Here is an 18,750-nt window from a genome sequence, read left to right as displayed (position 1 = left end):
AAATCCCCTATCCTCTCCGACCTTGAAGTGCTCTGTGGTCATCAAGTCCATATTGTGGTTCATGGATAGGCAATATAAAGAAAGTATATGAAGCTATTTTACATTATATGGAATGTAACTTTCATGACACAACTCCTCCCCATAAATATTCTGACTTGAAAGCACAGCTGCAGTTTGTAAAAAATAATCTGTTCTTTTCTCACTCTCCCTTGGTCCAGTAATGAGCCTCCATTGTCTGTTATTGTCTGCAGCACTATTGTTAAAGGGCCACTGTCACCCCCCTGCAGCCGTTATAAACTAAAAGAGCCACCTTGTGCAGCAGTAATGCTGCATTCTAACAAGGTGGCTCTTTTAGTTTTGTGTTCAGGTATTACTAAAATAAAGCAGTTTGAAACTTTGCAAAAATACCTGTCTTTGTCCACGGAGGCGGGTCTGAAGCCTCCTCTGTGAAGCGCCCAACTGCCGTCACTCATCTCTTCTAGGGCGATGGTTGCCGCCCCCTCCGCGCTGTTTTCTTTTCAAATCCGGCGCCGGCGCTGAGTAAATATTTGTGGGGCAGGCGCAGTAAGCTTTGGCGGTCTGACATCCCAGCCAGGCTTGCAGACTGCGCCTGTGCTGGCAGTGCGGCCACCCACCTCGGTAATCCCTGCCCCGCACTGTGTTATGCATTATGCACAGTGCAGGGCTGGGATTCCTGGGCATGCGCACTGCGTGTGTCCGCCACTCACCCAGGTCCCCCCGCTGACACACGCAGTGCACATGACCAGGAATCCCAGCCCCGCACCGTGCATAATTACAGCGTGGAGGGGGCGGCGACCATCGCCCCAGAAGAGATGAGTGACGGCAGTTGGGCGCTTCACAGAGGAGGCTTCAGACCCGCCTCCGTGGACAAAGACAGGTATTTTTGCAAAGTTTCAAACTGCGTTATTTTAGTAATACCTGAACACAAAACTAAAAGAGCCACCTTGTTAGAATGCAGCATTACTGCTGCACAAGGTGGCTCTTTTAGTTTATAACGGCTGCAGGGGGGTGACAGTGGCCCTTTAAATCAACTGTGTTGCAGCCAATAACTGAGCTCAATAGCTCTGTCCAAGTTGACATCACAAGCTGCTCAGGATAGATGAACTCACTGATTGGCTGCAGCCCTGTCAAGGTGACATCAGTGCTGCAGATAATAACACACACCTGCAGCAGCGTAGGTGACTCAGCGGTGGACCCAAGGAGAGTGAGTAAAGCACAGACTGTTTTTATTACAACAAACTTCAGCTGGCAATAAGGTTTTTCCAAAACTGAAAAATTAAGCAGCTGGTAAAATGATATATGATAAAATGAATATACAGTCTAATGGCATATACATTTTATTTACTTGTGTTGATTATCTTATATTAGCATGTCTTAGCTTTCCAATTTAAACATATTGTAATGAATGGGAGCAGAGGCACAGGTGATGAAGTTCACATTCGTCTTTTATTTTTTGAGTGGAACCTCGGGACCTTGGTCCGGGGGGCTCTGAAGGGGGCGTAACTAGTGAGCACCAGATATCCGTAGTAAGATCCCTCGAACAGGACCAGAATGGAATACCTGGGGGACACAGGTGCAACCCCCAGTTAGACCCCAGACACGTGGCAGCTGTCCCAGTGGGACAAACGGATAAATAGATATGATGGAGCTGACCGGCAGACACCGGGTATGAGATATAAAGCTGGCTCTGGCAAAGGACGTCAGATTCCAGGTAGATGAGAGGAAGCTGGCTCCAGCACCATTAGCGTAGTCCAGGGGATCAGATAGCAAGTGGCGGAACGGGATGGCACTTGAGTATAAAGGTAGAGGTGTCGTCTTAGGTTAACCAAACCACTGGTCACTGATATTCTGCGGAAACAAACTGTATAAGAAGAGTGCAAAACGGAATGCTATAACAGCGCAGACAGAACTGGAACAGAACCCGAAATAGAAAGAGTAGATGCTCGTTGCTCCGGCACTCTCCCTATGACGGTGGGGCCAGAAGTAGTAATCAGTGCGCTGCCATTGGTTGATTGAAATTTTAAAAAAAAATGCACGCTGTCCCTTTAAGAGGCTGGAGGTAAGCGGGCATGTCCTAAGCACTCTTCCTGGAGGATTGCTGGCGGTGTGCCAGGAAGTGGGGGAGAGAGAAGCAGCAGCAGGATGCCAAGGAACAGATAGAGAGCGAGGATCCAGACAGGGACCTCGCAGAGGTGCAGGGGCAGCCTCGAGAGCAGGAGCGGGTGAGGGACCAGAACTGAGGGCAGCGCTAAAACCGGGTGCAGGGCCAGAACTGGGTGTAACACATATTCTATGGAAGGGTCCTGTAGTTATTTATCCTTCTCTGAAATAGTTAAGCAGTGTTTGCCAGAACCTATAATAAACTTCCATAAAATAGTTTACACCTTGTAATCCTTGAACTCATTGGCCTACTTCTCCTCACCCAATTATTAGTAAACTCTAGTTCAACCGTAACACTAACGTGATGATACATCTCCGAGGAAATAGCTACTTTGCCAGACCAAAGGAAACTATAATGGGAAGGTTCCATAAACTGAGAAGTATTCGACATCCTGTTTTCATTTCCACCTGATCACTGATTTCGTCTGCTTGCAGTCTATGGAGAACATATTGTGGACAATTCTATACGAGACTAGAAGTTAGCCTATGGGGATTAGACAAGGCAGAACACATCTGGGGAGCAGTGGTTTATTCTTCCACTTGTCTCTCTAGTATGGATGTGTTGACCCATCAAAAAGCACTTCCCTCCTCTTCTCAAAGGTAAAAGTGATACAGCTGTGCAGATATAGGTTGTTGGTTGTATAATGGGCTGGTGGTCTTTCCTTATAGAAAAATCCAATGATTCATCTATGACCAATGTAAAGGTTTTTTCACCCTGCCTGAGACACTTTGAGGATTTAATACTATTAATTTTTTTCACCAAAATTACTGGTATACATCCATGAAAACATTACATTTCATTGTAATGGCCATCGTGCTGCATTCTTCACCCCAGACTAAATTGGACTGAAACATATCAGTCAGCAGACATGATTGTGACGCTCAACTAGTTTAGTATACAAATGAGACAAGCAGTATGAGAATATGTTCATATACAGATAAAAACAATATTGGAAAGTTTGACACCTGTTTTGTGTTTTGGAGACACTTCTGGTTTTGATCAAAATACTGATGAGTGAATGAGATCTAACACAGGTTGCTTCTTAATAGACTATGGATACTTGCTGAGCAGCAGCCGAAAGCAGGTTCTTAGGTAGTTTAAACTAAGCAGTTAGAACAACACTGCAGCAAAAAATACTTCTAATAAACTCTCCCTTCAGATTGTCGTACTCCTTGGCATCCTGCATGGCAAGGTCATAATATGCCTTCTGTGGTTCACCAATGGACCTCTGTCCATTGTTCTGGGGACACTTGGGATTTCTGCCCTCAATCTAAGCACCAATTGGACTTATTCACTTGCTTTCAGGCTACAGGTACGGTAACATCACACAGGCAAGGAGTTTCTTGTCCAAATAGGAAGGTTTATTAACACCACAAACTTACAGCAGAAATGAAAAACAAAGAGTATATAGCAGTATAAGAAAATCTCCACTCTCAGACAAGGAATGAACAACTCTGCTGCCTTTTAAACCAGCTGCACCTCCTAAATTGGAGGGTGGGAATGACTAGTTCCGCCCATCTCAGCTAATCATTCCTAAAAAACTTGGGTCCATATATTGGTCCTATTAAACCTCTCATCACCGCCTATCCAGGATTCTGCCAGTGCTACTGACATGAAATTCTCATTCTCAATATTACATATAACTTAATTTGTGGACATCTATAGTTTGATTTTTTGTCTGTGTTGATTGCATGGGTTGTTTCCGACATCTAGAGAGAATATCATGGCAATAGCACCTTTAGAATTTTATTTTCTTAGAAAATTGGTGACTGTTAAATAGTTATTTCACCCACTGCATTAAAAAGTGTGGCCGTACAATGTGTACACTAAGAAATATGAACACGTAGAATAAATGAAATGTAAACTGCTTTACTGGCACACAGAATATACTTATAAAATTGAGGTACTTAGCACACATATTGTTTGTTCTCCTTGTGTTATTGAGTTTCCTCTGGGTACTCCAGGTTCCTTCTACACTCCAAAGTCATACCGATAGTGAATTTTATTTTGAGTCTCAATCGAAACAGTAATAATAATGACTGTAATGCATTGTGGCATATAATTTTGTTAATATTTTCCTTACAGGTGGATGGTAACATCATGGTCAACATGTTCACAAAGTTGCGGAGGGGGTGTCCAAACGCGTCGCGTGACTTGTCAAAAGATGACTGGTGGAGGCATCCAGGTCCCAGTTTCAAATGATGTCTGCATATTGTCTACAAAGCGTCCTGTTGATAGTCAAAGCTGCAGTAGACAACTCTGTGTAGAGTGGGTCACATCTTCATGGGGACAGGTAAGAAAAGGGATATGATCTATAAATTGAGAACTTGTAGAATCTACATTGTGACTGTGTAATAGCAATATTTCTAAAGCTGCTTGCAATGCCCATGAGTGAGAGTTTTACTATATAGTGTGATGGATTTCTATGCTACGGACTATAAAATGTTAGAATGGGGCTTGCTAACAGCCATCTAAATACAGAGTCCTTTTCATAGCACGATATTCATCAGAGTGATCCATGCCAAGTGTAAACATTCAATCATCGATTTGACTGCATCTTTTACTGCAATGTAAAAATCTTGGTTTTTCAGCAGCGCTTTCGCTACTGTAAGCAGTAAAGTGAATAGGGGAGAGAGTAAACAAGGTAGCAAGTTGAATAGGATTGGTACTCGTATAGTATGATTTTCATGTTAGGCCTGTATCACACATCCGTTAAATACAAACTGTTCTCATATCAGAAGACCGCTCAGTTAGCACAAGTTGGAGGACCTGGCGGGCAGGCTGTGTTGCCAATGTGCAAACGGTCCATGTTTTACCAATGTGTGAAACTATAGCCTTACAACTTATTAGAAGGCCAGACTGCTCAGTTAGCTCAGGTTAGGAAACCTCCCATCAGTCATCCATGTTTCACAGATGTGTGAAACTAGCCTTACACTTCTCTTACATTTTTGGCTTTATTTCCCATAAAGTGAAAAAAATTAAGATATCTCTAACAGGAAAATCATAGGATATGAATACCGATTGGCTTTCAATAGTGAAGATTGGCACTTGTTACAGGCAAGTTCTCTGCCTGTGTAAAAGGATGTTAATGCTTAACATTAATTAGTATGAGGCAGAGAACAAAAAGAACACATTCAAGGCACCCAGCCACTAAACTTCAATATTTCAGGTTTAGTGTACAATGTAAGGGAATTTTCAGATGAGGAATAAAAGTATTTTAATTGAAAACATAAATATATATATATATATATGTGCTCTTTCAAATGTGCATTTCTTATCTGCTACAGAGTGGCCTTTTATGTTCCAAACTATGCCCTCAGGCATTTTGGATGCAGTTTGTTGTTACTAGATTGTCTTTTATGTGTTTTTGAGCCAACCACACTGACAGAGGTATCACAAGGTGTCACGTGAGCCATGGATCTATGGTCCTTCTTCATGTGCTGTGCATGTGTTTTTATGCACTGTTTTACACGGTCCTCTCATGTGATCTTGACTTATTTCCCATTGCAAAGTAGGTTAATATGTAGCCATTCAATACGTAGCCATTCCCAGAGTAAAATGTTAACTTTCAGTGTGCCCAATTCGTCAGTATAATGCAGGATGAAAAAAAGTTTATTACATTTTTTGGGTTAACACTGAAATCAAAATTATGCAGAAGTATTACAGCTCCTGTAATGAGCCACCATAAGAGACAAACTGCACCTCCACTTGCCCCCAATTCCCATATGCCACCATATATTTTACCAAAGTCTACATTTCTAGAACATTGCTTCTAAGTGTAAAAATATCCCTTATACAGGACTTTACAAATGCACCATGTTGCGGTTTATAGAGGGACTGTGACTTTGCAACTGTGCGTGCCCTTTTCAGCAACGGTTGATGTCAGGGAAAAAAAGGATCAATCTTGGAGAATTTTAACAGGTAGTGACTTACTCTCTTCTCCCAACGAAACACATGGCTGAGCTGAGCATGTATGGGTGAGCTGGGAGAATTAACTTTAAAGGGAACCTGTCACCTGAATTTGGCGGGACTGGTTTTGGGTCATATGGGCGGAGTTTTCAGGTGTTTGATTCACCCTTTCCTTACCCCCTGGCTGCATGCTGGCTGCAATATTGAATTGAAGTTCATTCTCTGTCCTCCGTAGTACACGCCTGCACAAAGCAATCTTGCCTTGCGCAGGCGTGTACTACGGAGGACACAGCATGAACTTCAACCCAATATTGCGGCCAGCATGCAGCCAGCGGGTAAGGAAAGGGTGAATCAAACACCCGAAAACCCCGCCCACATAACCGCAAACCTGTCCCGCCAAATTCAGGTGACAGGTTCTCTTTAACAAGTGTCCAACATGTTTAGGCCAGGCATTTGTGTTTGCTTTGAAGGTTCCCTCTGAAGCCCTAAAAAATGGAATTTATATACAGTATGTCCCTGATTAGAACAGGCATAAGGAGTCACTTCATAATCTGTCTGGCCTACGTTCTGGTGAAGTTCTTTTTACAGCCTAAAAAGGAGAACCCAAAGCTCAGCCCAAAACTACAAAGGAGGATCTAGTCAATGAACTGAAGAGAGCTGAGACCACAGTCTCAACCATTACCATTGGTAACACACTATGCCGTCATGTATTAAAATCCTGCAGGGTATGCAAGGTCCCCCTGCTCACGCAAGCACATGTTCAGGCCCTTTTTAAGTTCACCAATGATCAACTTCACTCGCCGTGTTTGGAGGAAGAAGCAGGATGAGTACAACCCTAACAACACTGTCCCAATCGTGAACTATAGTGGGGGAAACATCACACTTTGGCAGTGCTTTTCTACAAAGGGTTAGGATAACTGCACTGTATTCGAGTGAGGATGGATGGGGTCATGTATCACAAGATTTTGGCCAACAACCTCCTTCCTTCAGTAAGAGCATTGAAGATGGGTTGTGGCTGGGTCTTCCAGCATGATAATGACCGAAAACACACAGTCAGGGCAACTGAGGAGTGGCTCCGTAAGAAGCATTTCAAGGTCCTGGAGTGGCCTAGCCAGTCCCCAGACCTAGACCCAATAGAAAATCTTTGGAGGGAGCTGAAACTAAATATTGCAGAGCAAAAGCCTGAAACCTGAAAGATATGTAGAAGATCTGTATGGAGGAGTGGGCCAAAATCCCTGCTGCAGTGTGTACAGACTCTGTCAAGAACTACAGGAAACGTCTGACCTCTATAATTGCAAACAAAGGTTTCTGTACCAAATATTAAGTTCTGTTTTTCTATTTTATCACATACTTATTTCATGAAATAAAATGCAAAATATCTATGTAAAACTCATACGATGTGATTTTCTGGATTTTTTTAAGATTCTGTCTCTCACAGTTGAAATATACAAATAAAAATTACAGACCTCTCCGTTCTTTGTAGGTGGGAAAACTTGAAAAATCGGCAGTGTATGAAGTACTTATTTTCTTCACTGTAGTTATAAAACATATTGCCTGTTTAATTACATATTTATTATTTTTTCTTTTACTCTGCTTAAAGATAAGCGTCCCTTTACTTTAGATTTTTACATGTGATTACGTTATTAGCCTGGGAGTTGACACCGTCATTGTAGAAGGAAGGGAGCAGACCTGGGGATTGCATATTCTGAATTTTGCGTCATGCAAAATTACATAAAAGAGATTAAAATCCCAGTGGTAATAAGATTGATGTATTTGCTTCTAAATTAAAATGAGCAGATTGCCTTACCCCACCCCTGCAGTGCATTACTAGAAAGTGATAGGAGACTGACTTTCCAAAAACAAGTCTTTTGTGTTTTTAACATAGGTCCATTAATTACATAGCACTTTATTTACATTATTAGCACTGTCCCCGTTAAGACTAACAATCTAGATTACCTATCAGTATGTGTTTAGAGTGTGGGAGAAAATCGGAGAACCCTGAGGAAGCCCACACAATCATGGGGAGAACATACAAACTATTTAAAGATGATTTTTTTGGTGGAATTTAAGCCCAGAACCTCAACTCTGCAAGGCTGCAGTGCTAACCACTGAGCTACTGTGCTACCTTTTAAACATTTCCACATAAATTCTTCAATATATTAAAATGATACCTTTGCTTATTTGTTTAGTGTCATGGACCATGTATAGGACCACGAACAGCTTTACAGCATAGACAGGTCTACTGTCAAACTCGAGATGGAACTATCATATCTCCAGAACAGTGCCAGATCTTACCCAGGTAATCTAAGATCAATATAACTATTTTCTACTGATAACTAATCAATAGAAATGACCAATATAAATATTTTCTACTAATAAATGATAGTACACCTTAGCGTTTTGCAAGTCATTCGTCACAGGGTAAATACTAGAAACTGCCCAAATTTTTTCATCTCAGTTCAACACTATATATGCACATGTTAAAATATGTCCTATGTTTTTGACATTATTACACTAGAATATCTGTTTTAAATTGCCCTGTAAATGAACTCCGAATAGGATAAGCATGCTCAATTTCATCTAGTGATTTCCTGAGGAAAATGTTGCTATGCTTTAGGTTTCTTAGCAATCAGACTGTAAGCTCTTTAAGCCTCCAAGCCTATAAGGTAATTTGCTCGTATCGTGAGTTCCAGTGTTCAACTATATATATTTGTGTCTGTAATTTAACGTGATTGTATTATAATATTGTTTTCATCAATCTTAAGAGTCTGGATTGTAATGAAAGGAAGTATGATGTGTTTAGGTAAAGCATAGTAATATACATCCAATGCTCGTCCTAGAAAGTTTGCAGCTCTAATAGGATAGAAATGATTACACTAGTTTGTAGCTAAATATAGGCAGGAAAGTAACAGGGATGCAGAATCCAGTAGCAGAATTGAGTTTATTTACTTAAATATGTTATTTTAGGTAAAATTTTCCAAGTTGTATCGTGGTAGATAATAAGAAACCAGGTACTCCACTGATATTTAACTCCTGTAGTCTTATACCTAGGTCTTTTCTGCTGGATATGTCTTAATATCTCTTGATTTCTAACTGATTGCATACAGCCCAACAATATCAATGAATAGCCAGGATCCAAAAGGGGTATGACGTCCAAAAACTCGTCTTGAGTAGAAGAAAATGAAAGACAATAAACAAACAAGTGTCAAACTTTAAGACAGGGTAAACATACCTAAATACATTATAAATGAATACATCCCATAGCATAAAATACATTGGAGATGATTTACTAAAACTATTTAATGTTTTGACAGTACAAGCTTAGACTAGACAGTCTTAAAGTATTGAAAATGTATCATACTGGTTCAGGCTCGATGACAATTTTGGTGCATCTTTACACCGTCTAGTCTCTAGTTTACCCCATCAGTAGCACAGTCCTTGTCACCAATTTAGCCAGAATTTGGAACATTTAGCTCAGTAAATATCTGCTTATAACTTATATGACAGCCTCAAAAATAGTGGGCTCAGCCAGATTTTAACATACTATAAATTCAGTATCAAAAGTTTAAAAAATATCTCTAATAATATTGTATATTTGACTAACTCCTATACGAAGAATAAACCAGATAAAACCCTAGATGGAAACAAAATGATTATGTACCTTGCTATAAATAAGTAAAAGTAATAGTACATCTAAATAACAGTGTGTACTAACACTGTTTTTGATGGGAAAAAAACATAAAACCATCCTTTTGCGACAAGGTGTACCCCAATGTGGATGGTCCTATACTTTCTCAAGCATTGATATCTTACCATGTGTAAAAAACAACCCAATGTGAATAAGGGCAGAGCAGAATAAACAAGACCTGGTAAGAGGTTTGCATATTTAATGACCCTGACCTCCATCTCCCAGCCTCATGCTCCTTGTACACTCTGTATAGCATGCCAGCATGCAGAAACAGCTCAAGAGGGAGTTAGTAGTCATTAACACTCAGTACCCATAAATATAAGGCCTGCATACTAGAGGTTATGCACACACAATGGATTTGTTTCCAACAGTTTGTTGAAATTGGTGTATGCAAATTCTTTTATGCCCAAAAAGACAAAGTATTCTCAGAATGAGACCTTTATTGGCTATCCAGAAAAAATATATTTGCTGTTTTTCAGAGCACAGAGGTTCCTTCATCAGGCAGGTTTTTCTGGTTAGCCAATAAGGAGCCAGGAGCCATTGATGCTGGCAGGCAGGTAGGAGGCTGCTCTCATGGTTCCCATTCAGTGTCCACAGATTACTGACTCGGCTGCTTCATTGGGTCTTTCAAATCAATTAGCACCATATGTAGTTTTTATTAAGCTTGTATAATAAATAATAATAAAGGTTTTTTTCAAGGAATCTGAAGAGAAAACCATAAAGAAACAAACCATCATCACCATAACTATTAAACACATTCAAGCATCATACAAGCTTCATATCTGCATTATTCTCAGGCTAAATACAGACTGATGCCTTCTCGCCTGAGTGCTTGCCTCTATTTATATATATAGTTTCTATTAAGAAAAATACATTATGTGTTTATAGAACACTTGACCCTATGGTTTGGTGAATCACCGAGTGATATGTAATTGGTTGATATTAGTAACAACAGCCATTAGCCACCAAAGCTGGCCAATGCAAATCTACATGATCTGCGATGTTAGCAAAATTTCCTTTCAGTAGTGAACTTTTCTTTGAGACTTGTTAAATAATTGTGACAAACTGAGTTATCTAACAGCTAATTTTTTTTTCCTTTTACCCAGGCCGCTAAATACGCAAAACTGCATGGCAGATATGTGCAGTGTACAGTGGAGAGTATCCCCTTGGACGCTATGCACAGCCACTTGCGGCAGCTATGGTTTCCAGTCTAGACGTGTTGAATGTGTTCATCATCGAACTGGCAAGTCTGTTCAAGAGCATATGTGTTCCTGGAGACCTCGGCCTTCCAACTGGCAACGCTGCAACATGGCACCTTGTGAGAACGGTATGAGCTGTAAGGGCTGGATGTACTAAGGTACGATTTAAGTGGGTTTCAAGGTGACGTAATTCCTCAAATTACTGGTAAATGATGGACAGTATTGTGTGGAAAATGCCCAGTTTTACATCAGCAGTCTGTCACGATTCCTCCTCTCAGTGTGTCATGGGCACAGTGACTGATAGTTCAACCATCAAATCGGGTGCAGTCGTCCAATCCAGTGCATGGGGTGTGCTGAGCTGTCAGTGTGTTGATAGCTCAGTCGTTCAATCCAGTGCAGGGGTGTGCTGAGATGCCGATGCTTTGATTGCCAGTTCAGCCATCCAATCCAAGACTGAGAGCTCAGCTCTCCTTAAAAACAGGGAGCACCTGCAAGAAACTCAGCACCTCCCAGTGTCAGGTTGGGCACATCCTTAAACTGTATTATATGACCGAGCTGTCTATCAAAACACTGACAGTTCAGCACACTCGTGTACCTGATTGGGTAACTGAGCCGTCACTCACTGCACCCATATCACACTAAGGGGAGGAATCCTGACAGTCTTTACCTTAGTGTCATCACCACTTACACAGTGTCAGTGGTCATGTTTGCGGCACACAGTTGTCTGGTGATTTGCTGTCAGTTTGTCTACAAATTGTCTGCATTGCTGCATTTTCACATCCCACCAACATCGCACCTTAGCAAGTGCAGCTATATGTAAAGTCATTGTTGCTATTTTATTGAGTTTGACTTGTGTTAAGTTCTTATAGATGTGTTGTACATTGATCATTTAAGATTGTATGCCAAAAAGTACAAATTCCTACACTCTGACCCTTACTTAGGATCTGAGATTTGGAGTATTATATTCAGAAGGTTGATTTAAAGGGAATCTATCAGGTCCCCAAGCATGCTAAATTACCACTAAAGGGTTAAATTGGTTTATTACCCTCATTACAACACAGTCCTTGGAATCCTACAAAAAGATTTCTAATGTAAAAATCAACTTTTTTGAGTCCTTTTGCTTTATGCAAATTTGCCAGGACTAGCCTGGCAGTGTGACACTTTCCCCAGACTAGGGGAAGCCTTCCTGTAAATTCCTTGAGAGAGGTATGATTGAAATCTCCTGCACAATCCCCGGCATGTTTGAACTGGCAGAAATCGTGCCTGCTTCCAGCCTGGAATTGTGCAATAAAAGCAGGTGTAAAATCCCCTGCTTCATCAGCGCATTGTGCATGGCCCATAAGGCACAGTGACGCTATCTCTGCCAGTCTTCCTGGGTGAGCAAAGTTGGCCAAGAAAGCCAGGGCAGGTACACCCAGCTTCATTGCACATGTGCAGACAGACAGGACACGGGTAAGATTTCTGCCATACTGTAGAGAATGACACTGATGCTCTCTGAGTATGATTACAAGATTAAGGGCTAATATGGTAAAAGTGATTGGACTAGTCAAGGCTAATTTGCATATGAAGAACGGCGCATAAAACGTTGATGTTTACATGATAAAAACATGTTTATGGGACATCAAGGACTTTGTTGTAATGCAAGTACGAGGCATTTTAACATTACAGTGGCAGTTTGGAAAGCTTGAGTTACCTGACAGGTTGCCTTTAACATACTGTTTACTTGCAGAAATGACATGGAGTGGAAAAGCTAGTCAACTAATAAAATAGTCGCTCTGCCTGGTTAAAGGAAAGTATTTTAGACTCCGTAAACATGCAAAGCCATAGACAGTGGTACAAAACATGGGATAAATGAGATACAACATGCATAGATATTAATTGCTATTCTTAGTTTAATGAGATACTAACACATTTAAAGGGTACTAGTCATAAAGGAAAAGAGAACTTTAAATAAAAGTTTCTCATAGGCTCCATTTTTGATCCATCCGAAAAAAACGGTCTGATTATAATGCTAATCACACTCTAATTAGAGTTTTATTCAAGTTTGATCTGATTTCAGAGGTGGAGAGAAAAAAAAAGAAGTTTCTCCACCTGTTTCATGCACTCAGTCCATGAAAATGACACCATAGTGTGGTCCGATTTTTATCACAGGCCCATAGACTTCAATGGGCGAGTGCCATCCGATTCTCGAAGGCAAATCATGAATACTGTGATTTTTTTTTTTTCAGACCACTTGGTACTGGGGAAAAAATCAGACATGTGCACAGCACCATAGAATAACATGGGTGCGAGTGGTATCTGTCAAAACCAAGGATAGCACTCGTCCAATTTATATAATCGTGTAACAAGCCCATAAAGTGATAAACTAGTGGTCAGTAAGAGTGTCTACATCGCATTAAACTCAGGAACACTACACAGAATTTGGTTACCATTCAAATTTAATTTTGGGTTAACTTAGTAGAATGGGTGCCTTACCTGTCAGCCCAAGAGAGCCCTAATTGACACTGGTTAGCCAATTGTTTCCAACCCATCATGCTACTCTTGAATTTTACTATCCTGCCATTTAGTTTAGCTGATGGTCTTAGAACACAAGTGCCCTTCATCAATACAAGTACCCTACAATCAATAAGCTTCTTTCTGTGAATTTATTATTAATATATTCCCACTTTATGACTTTTAGAACAGCAAAAGGTGAGTCTAAAAATCATCTAATCTAATTCTCTGTATGGCCAGCGTGTTTTTATACCTTATAAAATGCATAAACGATAATCGGTGGTATGTGTTCAATTTCTAGAATGAGTACAGTATCGTCATAAAAATTCTGTAATACCATACACTATATTAAATAATGGATTAAATGCTTAACTAAAAAAATGGCCTTTAACAGAAATCAGTTGTACGTAAGTTATTAGGCATCCACCTCTTCAATAAACTTCGGAAAATCTCCCGCAGCATGAGGCTGCGCTTATAAGAAGAGAGCCGCTAATATTACGTAGCAAATAAAATGCACACAAGCTGACATGTTACCTTATTGGATGTAGCTCCATTTTTATATTGCCATACAGCTTTCAGTATTATTACATTCTGCCAATGATTCATACTAAAACAAATACATATTGCTACCAGATGAAGCATTAAATCTCAGATTAGGATGTGTTCCTTTACTAAAACCCAAAACATTAAGGTGGTTCACATTGTGCGGTTTTTGTTATTACACATGCCAGAACATATGCCACTTAGGTCTCCAGTTCAGGCACTAAGATAGGAGTAGGTCTAATTTGCCCCTGGTGTTAACATTTGTGCACTTTACTTGCCAGTTACAGTATTTTGGACCTAAGGTGACATGTTTTTTTCTGTTTTTTTTTTCTTTTAGTTGACTGCAGAGATACAACCAGGTACTGTGAAAAAGTGAAACAGCTGAAGCTTTGTCAGCTTGCACAGTTTAAATCTCGCTGCTGTGGGACTTGTGGGAAAGCATGACGACCCATTCAGAAGCCTAACTTTACTTTAGCTAGGTAAGGAGACGTGAATAAGAACAGGACTGATCCGCAAGCTTGTGGTGATCCGGTGATTGTATTTACTTGTGCGCTGGTTAGTCCTTAAAATGAACTCAACAAGGTGGTCCTCTGCCGGAAGACAAGACGTGCCTGACTCTCATGATCTGAACTGGGGTAATGAGATAAGTACACCAAGCACATATATTTTTGGTTGCATCATGGACCTCATTTCGGAGGATGCTGCGGCCTATGAACGAATTTTCAAGCAACATAGGAACAAAGGGATTATGATGGGACACAAATTATTTGGTGACAATGGACACCTCTGGATGTACATGTATTTTTGTAATTTTTTAATTCTATTTTTCTATTGTTCTTTCTCTGCCACCCTACAATGTAACACAGAGCACTGCACAATGACGCACACTACAGGAATTAAAAGCTGGGACCAATCATCTACTGGAATAAATGGAACCAAATTTGAGGGACTGAAGGTTTCCAACAATCACGGGAAGAGCAGTCGTGTTGCTTACTAGTGAGCCTATCTCTCGCACAGATATACAGTAACTTTGATGACAAGGGTTATGGGCATAACCCACCATGTAATGATTTGTGAAGTCTATAAATCACTTGTCCCCAGTACAAGTTATATGGAAATGGTGACTACCAATATAAAGCAGGTTTTGCTATTTTCACCAGCACTTTAAGAGTGTGATGCTTGAGAACGACAAACAAGGCAAACAGAAATGTGCAAATTTACAGATAATAGGAAATGTTAATAGGAAAGAAGAGAATTATTTAAGCTTTTATTAGCACTTTGTTACTTGTACATTTTGATGCCACTGGGCTAGATTATTTTATTTTTTAACTTCTTCAAGGGTTTTTCCACTAAACCTAAACTGTGAGTTGCGTCAATGGCTACATATTGGTGTTAATACAAAATTGCCATTCATCTGATACAGACAGACAAAAAAGGGTAGACAGTGGAAAACAACCAGTATGATGTGTCGCAAGTAACTGATTTAGAAGAACCCAAAGCAAGCATAATACATACTTTATAATAATATATACCGGTAACTCAAAAGAAACTATCTGTCCTTTTTATAATGTTCTCCTTGTATTCCAATACAGAATTCAATATGTAATAAGCGCCTAACATTCCCAACTTAAGGTTCTGATTAGGAGAAAAGCCAAATATTATGTTATTATTTATAATTTAGTCTTATAAAATCCATGCCATTGGCTTAAAGCCATTTGACCTCATTATATGGACAGAAGAATCCAGAGGGAACATGTAAATGCCATACTTATGTAAATTGACTTTACGGCCCCAGCATGGTCACCATATTGACCACTGGCCTCCATGAGTTCCAGTGTGCTGTTGTGCGTAGACTTCAATGTACAGTGTTGGCTGTGTATACCAAGCTTCTGATTGCAATATCAACTGACTTGTATTAAAATGCAGACTAAGACCCCAGGCAAATATAGCCGGTGATATTTTATCTAAAATGCAGCATTGAAGCTGATGGAGGAATTCACCCCCCTATATAGGTTCATTGACTGATCTAGTTGCTGGATCAAATCAGTTGTGGTCATGAATAATTAAAAAAAAAAATTATTCTTATATTCATAACAGCATTTCTTGGCAGAACAGAAAAATCCACGAAAAAGGTTGCAAAAAAGTGGTGTTCTCCCAAATAACTTTTTTGCATAAAACTCACATTTAAGAGGAAATAAACTTCTCTGTTTATTATTGATAAGTCTTAGTAAAGTTATGAATTTTTTAAAACACTTCCTTACCCTATTTTGCCCCTTCTCTTCCAAACACCATGCTGCAGTGCTGTTTTAACTGCCTACTTCAAACTCCCTAAAAATCCACTTTCAATGTGCTCAGCAACAATCCACATTCTATTCGCAATCGGAGTGCAAGAATTTCCCTGTCTGAGCCTCTCTGTTCCTTTCCCCAAATTTAGACAGAGACAGTCCCTAACACAAGTTGTTTGTAAGAAGACTATGTAGTCTCGCTGAGTAGCAGCTGAAAGCAGGTTCTTAGGTAGTTTGAACTAAGCAGATAAAACAGCACTGCAGCATAGTATTTGAAAGAGGAGGCAAAATAAGGTAATAAAGTATATTACGAACATTCATGCCTTTGCGGTCTGATCTGATAATTAAATTAAAACAAGTTTAGTTAATCTAACCATAAGACAGGTATTATGAATGCTAGAGTAATAAAGTCCAATTTTTATACTAGCAAGTGCATAATTATAGGGTGTAAAAATAGGTGCTTAAAATGATAAAATGAGCAGCAAAAGTCCATTTGCCACATGAGAATCCAACAGCATTAAAATTGGTCTGAAATCATATCGATGTGCCCCTCCTTATCATTTTTCTTGGCCAATATCCCAATAATAGTGACACAACATTACTAGCTAAAAGAAAAACTTTTACATTACTCTTGTGTTGTAAATCATGCCACAAGTTTTTTGTTTCCTTTTTCTAAAAAGCTGGTCACCTTAGGCTGCTCTTTGATATTTTGAGCCAAGAGTGTAAGTAAGAAAGGGCACATCTGTAGATGTGGGTTCCTGTTTTAAACTTTGGGAAACGTTTTGATTAAAAAGTTGGAAATCCTATAAGGTATAATACCTTTACTTATTCATTTTTATTAATATTTTTACTCCCCAAAAATCCAGTTTTTGCATGTTTGTTTCAACCAAAAATCATTGTCTGGTCCAATTGAAGTATCTGCCTTTCTTTTCCCGACTGCTACATAAATTTATAGGAACTTGGCAATAAATAAAAGCCCTATTTATGTTGTATCTCTGTAGAATGTGGTTTGTAGGTATATAGAAAAACTGGCTCACAAAGAAAACTAATACCTTTAAAATATAACTTTTAATAACTATACACAAAAATAGAATATACAGTAACAAATCATCTAAATGGCATCTGACCAGGCCATAAAAATGGTCAAATACTGTTTATACTGATGACTAATTCACCCTATCATTCCCTAATGCACCCCTTCCTATCAGCGGAGGATAGCACCCTATCTTGATCGCAAATTGATGCCCTCGCTCACCGACAGCTGACCCTAGATACACCTTGTTAACCTCTAACTGGCCAGAAACAATGTCTGGTCAAACGCAGTCAGATCATACCACAAGATAGCCTAAATCCAACCAAATAACATATAGGTGGTGTGCTTAAGGGATAGAGGGCAAAATAGGAGAAGGTTGAAACATGCAGGGGTAATTATAACCAGAAATGATGGAGGACCCCTATCACAAAAAGATATATAACAAAATACAAAAAGTGCCATACAATAAATGACCACAGGAAAACCTCACCACAAAAATTGATATCATCTCTTTCAAGAATAAGACAGATAAATCACTTCAGGGATTGTCTGTGGGCTAATAGTCTAGCGTAACTTTCCCTGAGACATCCCTCATCAATTGTCCCTTCCTTGCTGTGGAGGTTGGCACCCTAACTTGTATGCAAAAATGGCACCCCGTCTCAACGATGACTAACCCTAACCTCCTTTATATACTCTCCCTCTGGCTGTCTACCAGATCAAAAACAGGGAGAGTTGGAGGAAAGGAAAATGGCAGCAGGGACATTAAAAACGATAAACAGAAGCATGGTATTCCTCATAAGATAATTTCAACGAAACGTGCCAAAGTGCATATGACACTCAATAGGAGCGATCAATAGTCATCTCAGCTGGGGTATTGCACTATTCCCTACAAAGTCACACAACTTATAACCTAGTGTCTGACGTAGTGTCAATTACCGCATTGAAACCATCTGCCGCACACTTTGTTAGGTTATAAGGGCGATACACATAAGCCCAAAGTGATAGTTCACCACCTATTGCACTATTCCCAAAGAGAATACCATATCAAAGATTCAATTATTCAAATGTAAGAGACTTATCTGTCATTCATTAAAGACGTCACAATGGCCTTGATGCGTTTCCGTCCCATGGTATGAGTTCATGTCCAGAATTTATTGACATCGATGGTTCCATTTGCCTCCTGATGAACTCATACCATGGGAGGGAAATGCGTTGAGGCTATTGTAACGTCTTTAATGAATAACAGATAAGTCTTTTATATTTGTCTTTAGCTGATTTGTTACTGGGTATTCTATTTTTGTGTATAGTTATTAAAAGTTCTATTTTAAAGGTATTTTCTTTGTGAGCCCCTATTTATGTTGTAATTATCATTACAGGATTACAAATGATTGCCTCTGAAACCACTTTAACAAGTTTCT

General features: G+C 39.7%; 1 protein-coding gene across 2 annotated transcripts in view; it reads left to right on the top strand.

Annotated features, from left to right (window-relative positions):
- ADAMTSL1 (ADAMTS like 1) overlaps positions 1-17,760 on the top strand; it is a 550,804-nt gene extending 533,044 nt beyond the window's left edge. The window contains exons 26-29 of one of the 2 annotated variants that reach the window (XM_069766222.1): positions 4,268-4,475; positions 8,281-8,390; positions 10,886-11,106; positions 14,352-17,760. In XM_069766222.1, the coding sequence (XP_069622323.1) occupies positions 4,268-4,475; positions 8,281-8,390; positions 10,886-11,106; positions 14,352-14,458 (646 nt within the window). In that variant the 3' untranslated portion in view covers positions 14,459-17,760. Of the gene's footprint in view, positions 1-4,267; positions 4,476-8,280; positions 8,391-10,885; positions 11,137-14,351 lie in introns of both variants that reach the window. The other variant, XM_069766229.1, reaches the window with a different exon arrangement.
- Positions 17,761-18,750: the final 990 nt, after the last annotated feature.

This window comes from Ranitomeya imitator, chromosome 1 (genome assembly GCF_032444005.1).
Source record: "Ranitomeya imitator isolate aRanImi1 chromosome 1, aRanImi1.pri, whole genome shotgun sequence".
In the NCBI taxonomy this organism is placed as follows: Eukaryota; Metazoa; Chordata; class Amphibia; order Anura; family Dendrobatidae; genus Ranitomeya; species Ranitomeya imitator.
The sequence above is the reverse complement of the archived record's forward strand: the minus strand, read 5'-3'. Positions and strand labels throughout refer to the sequence as shown.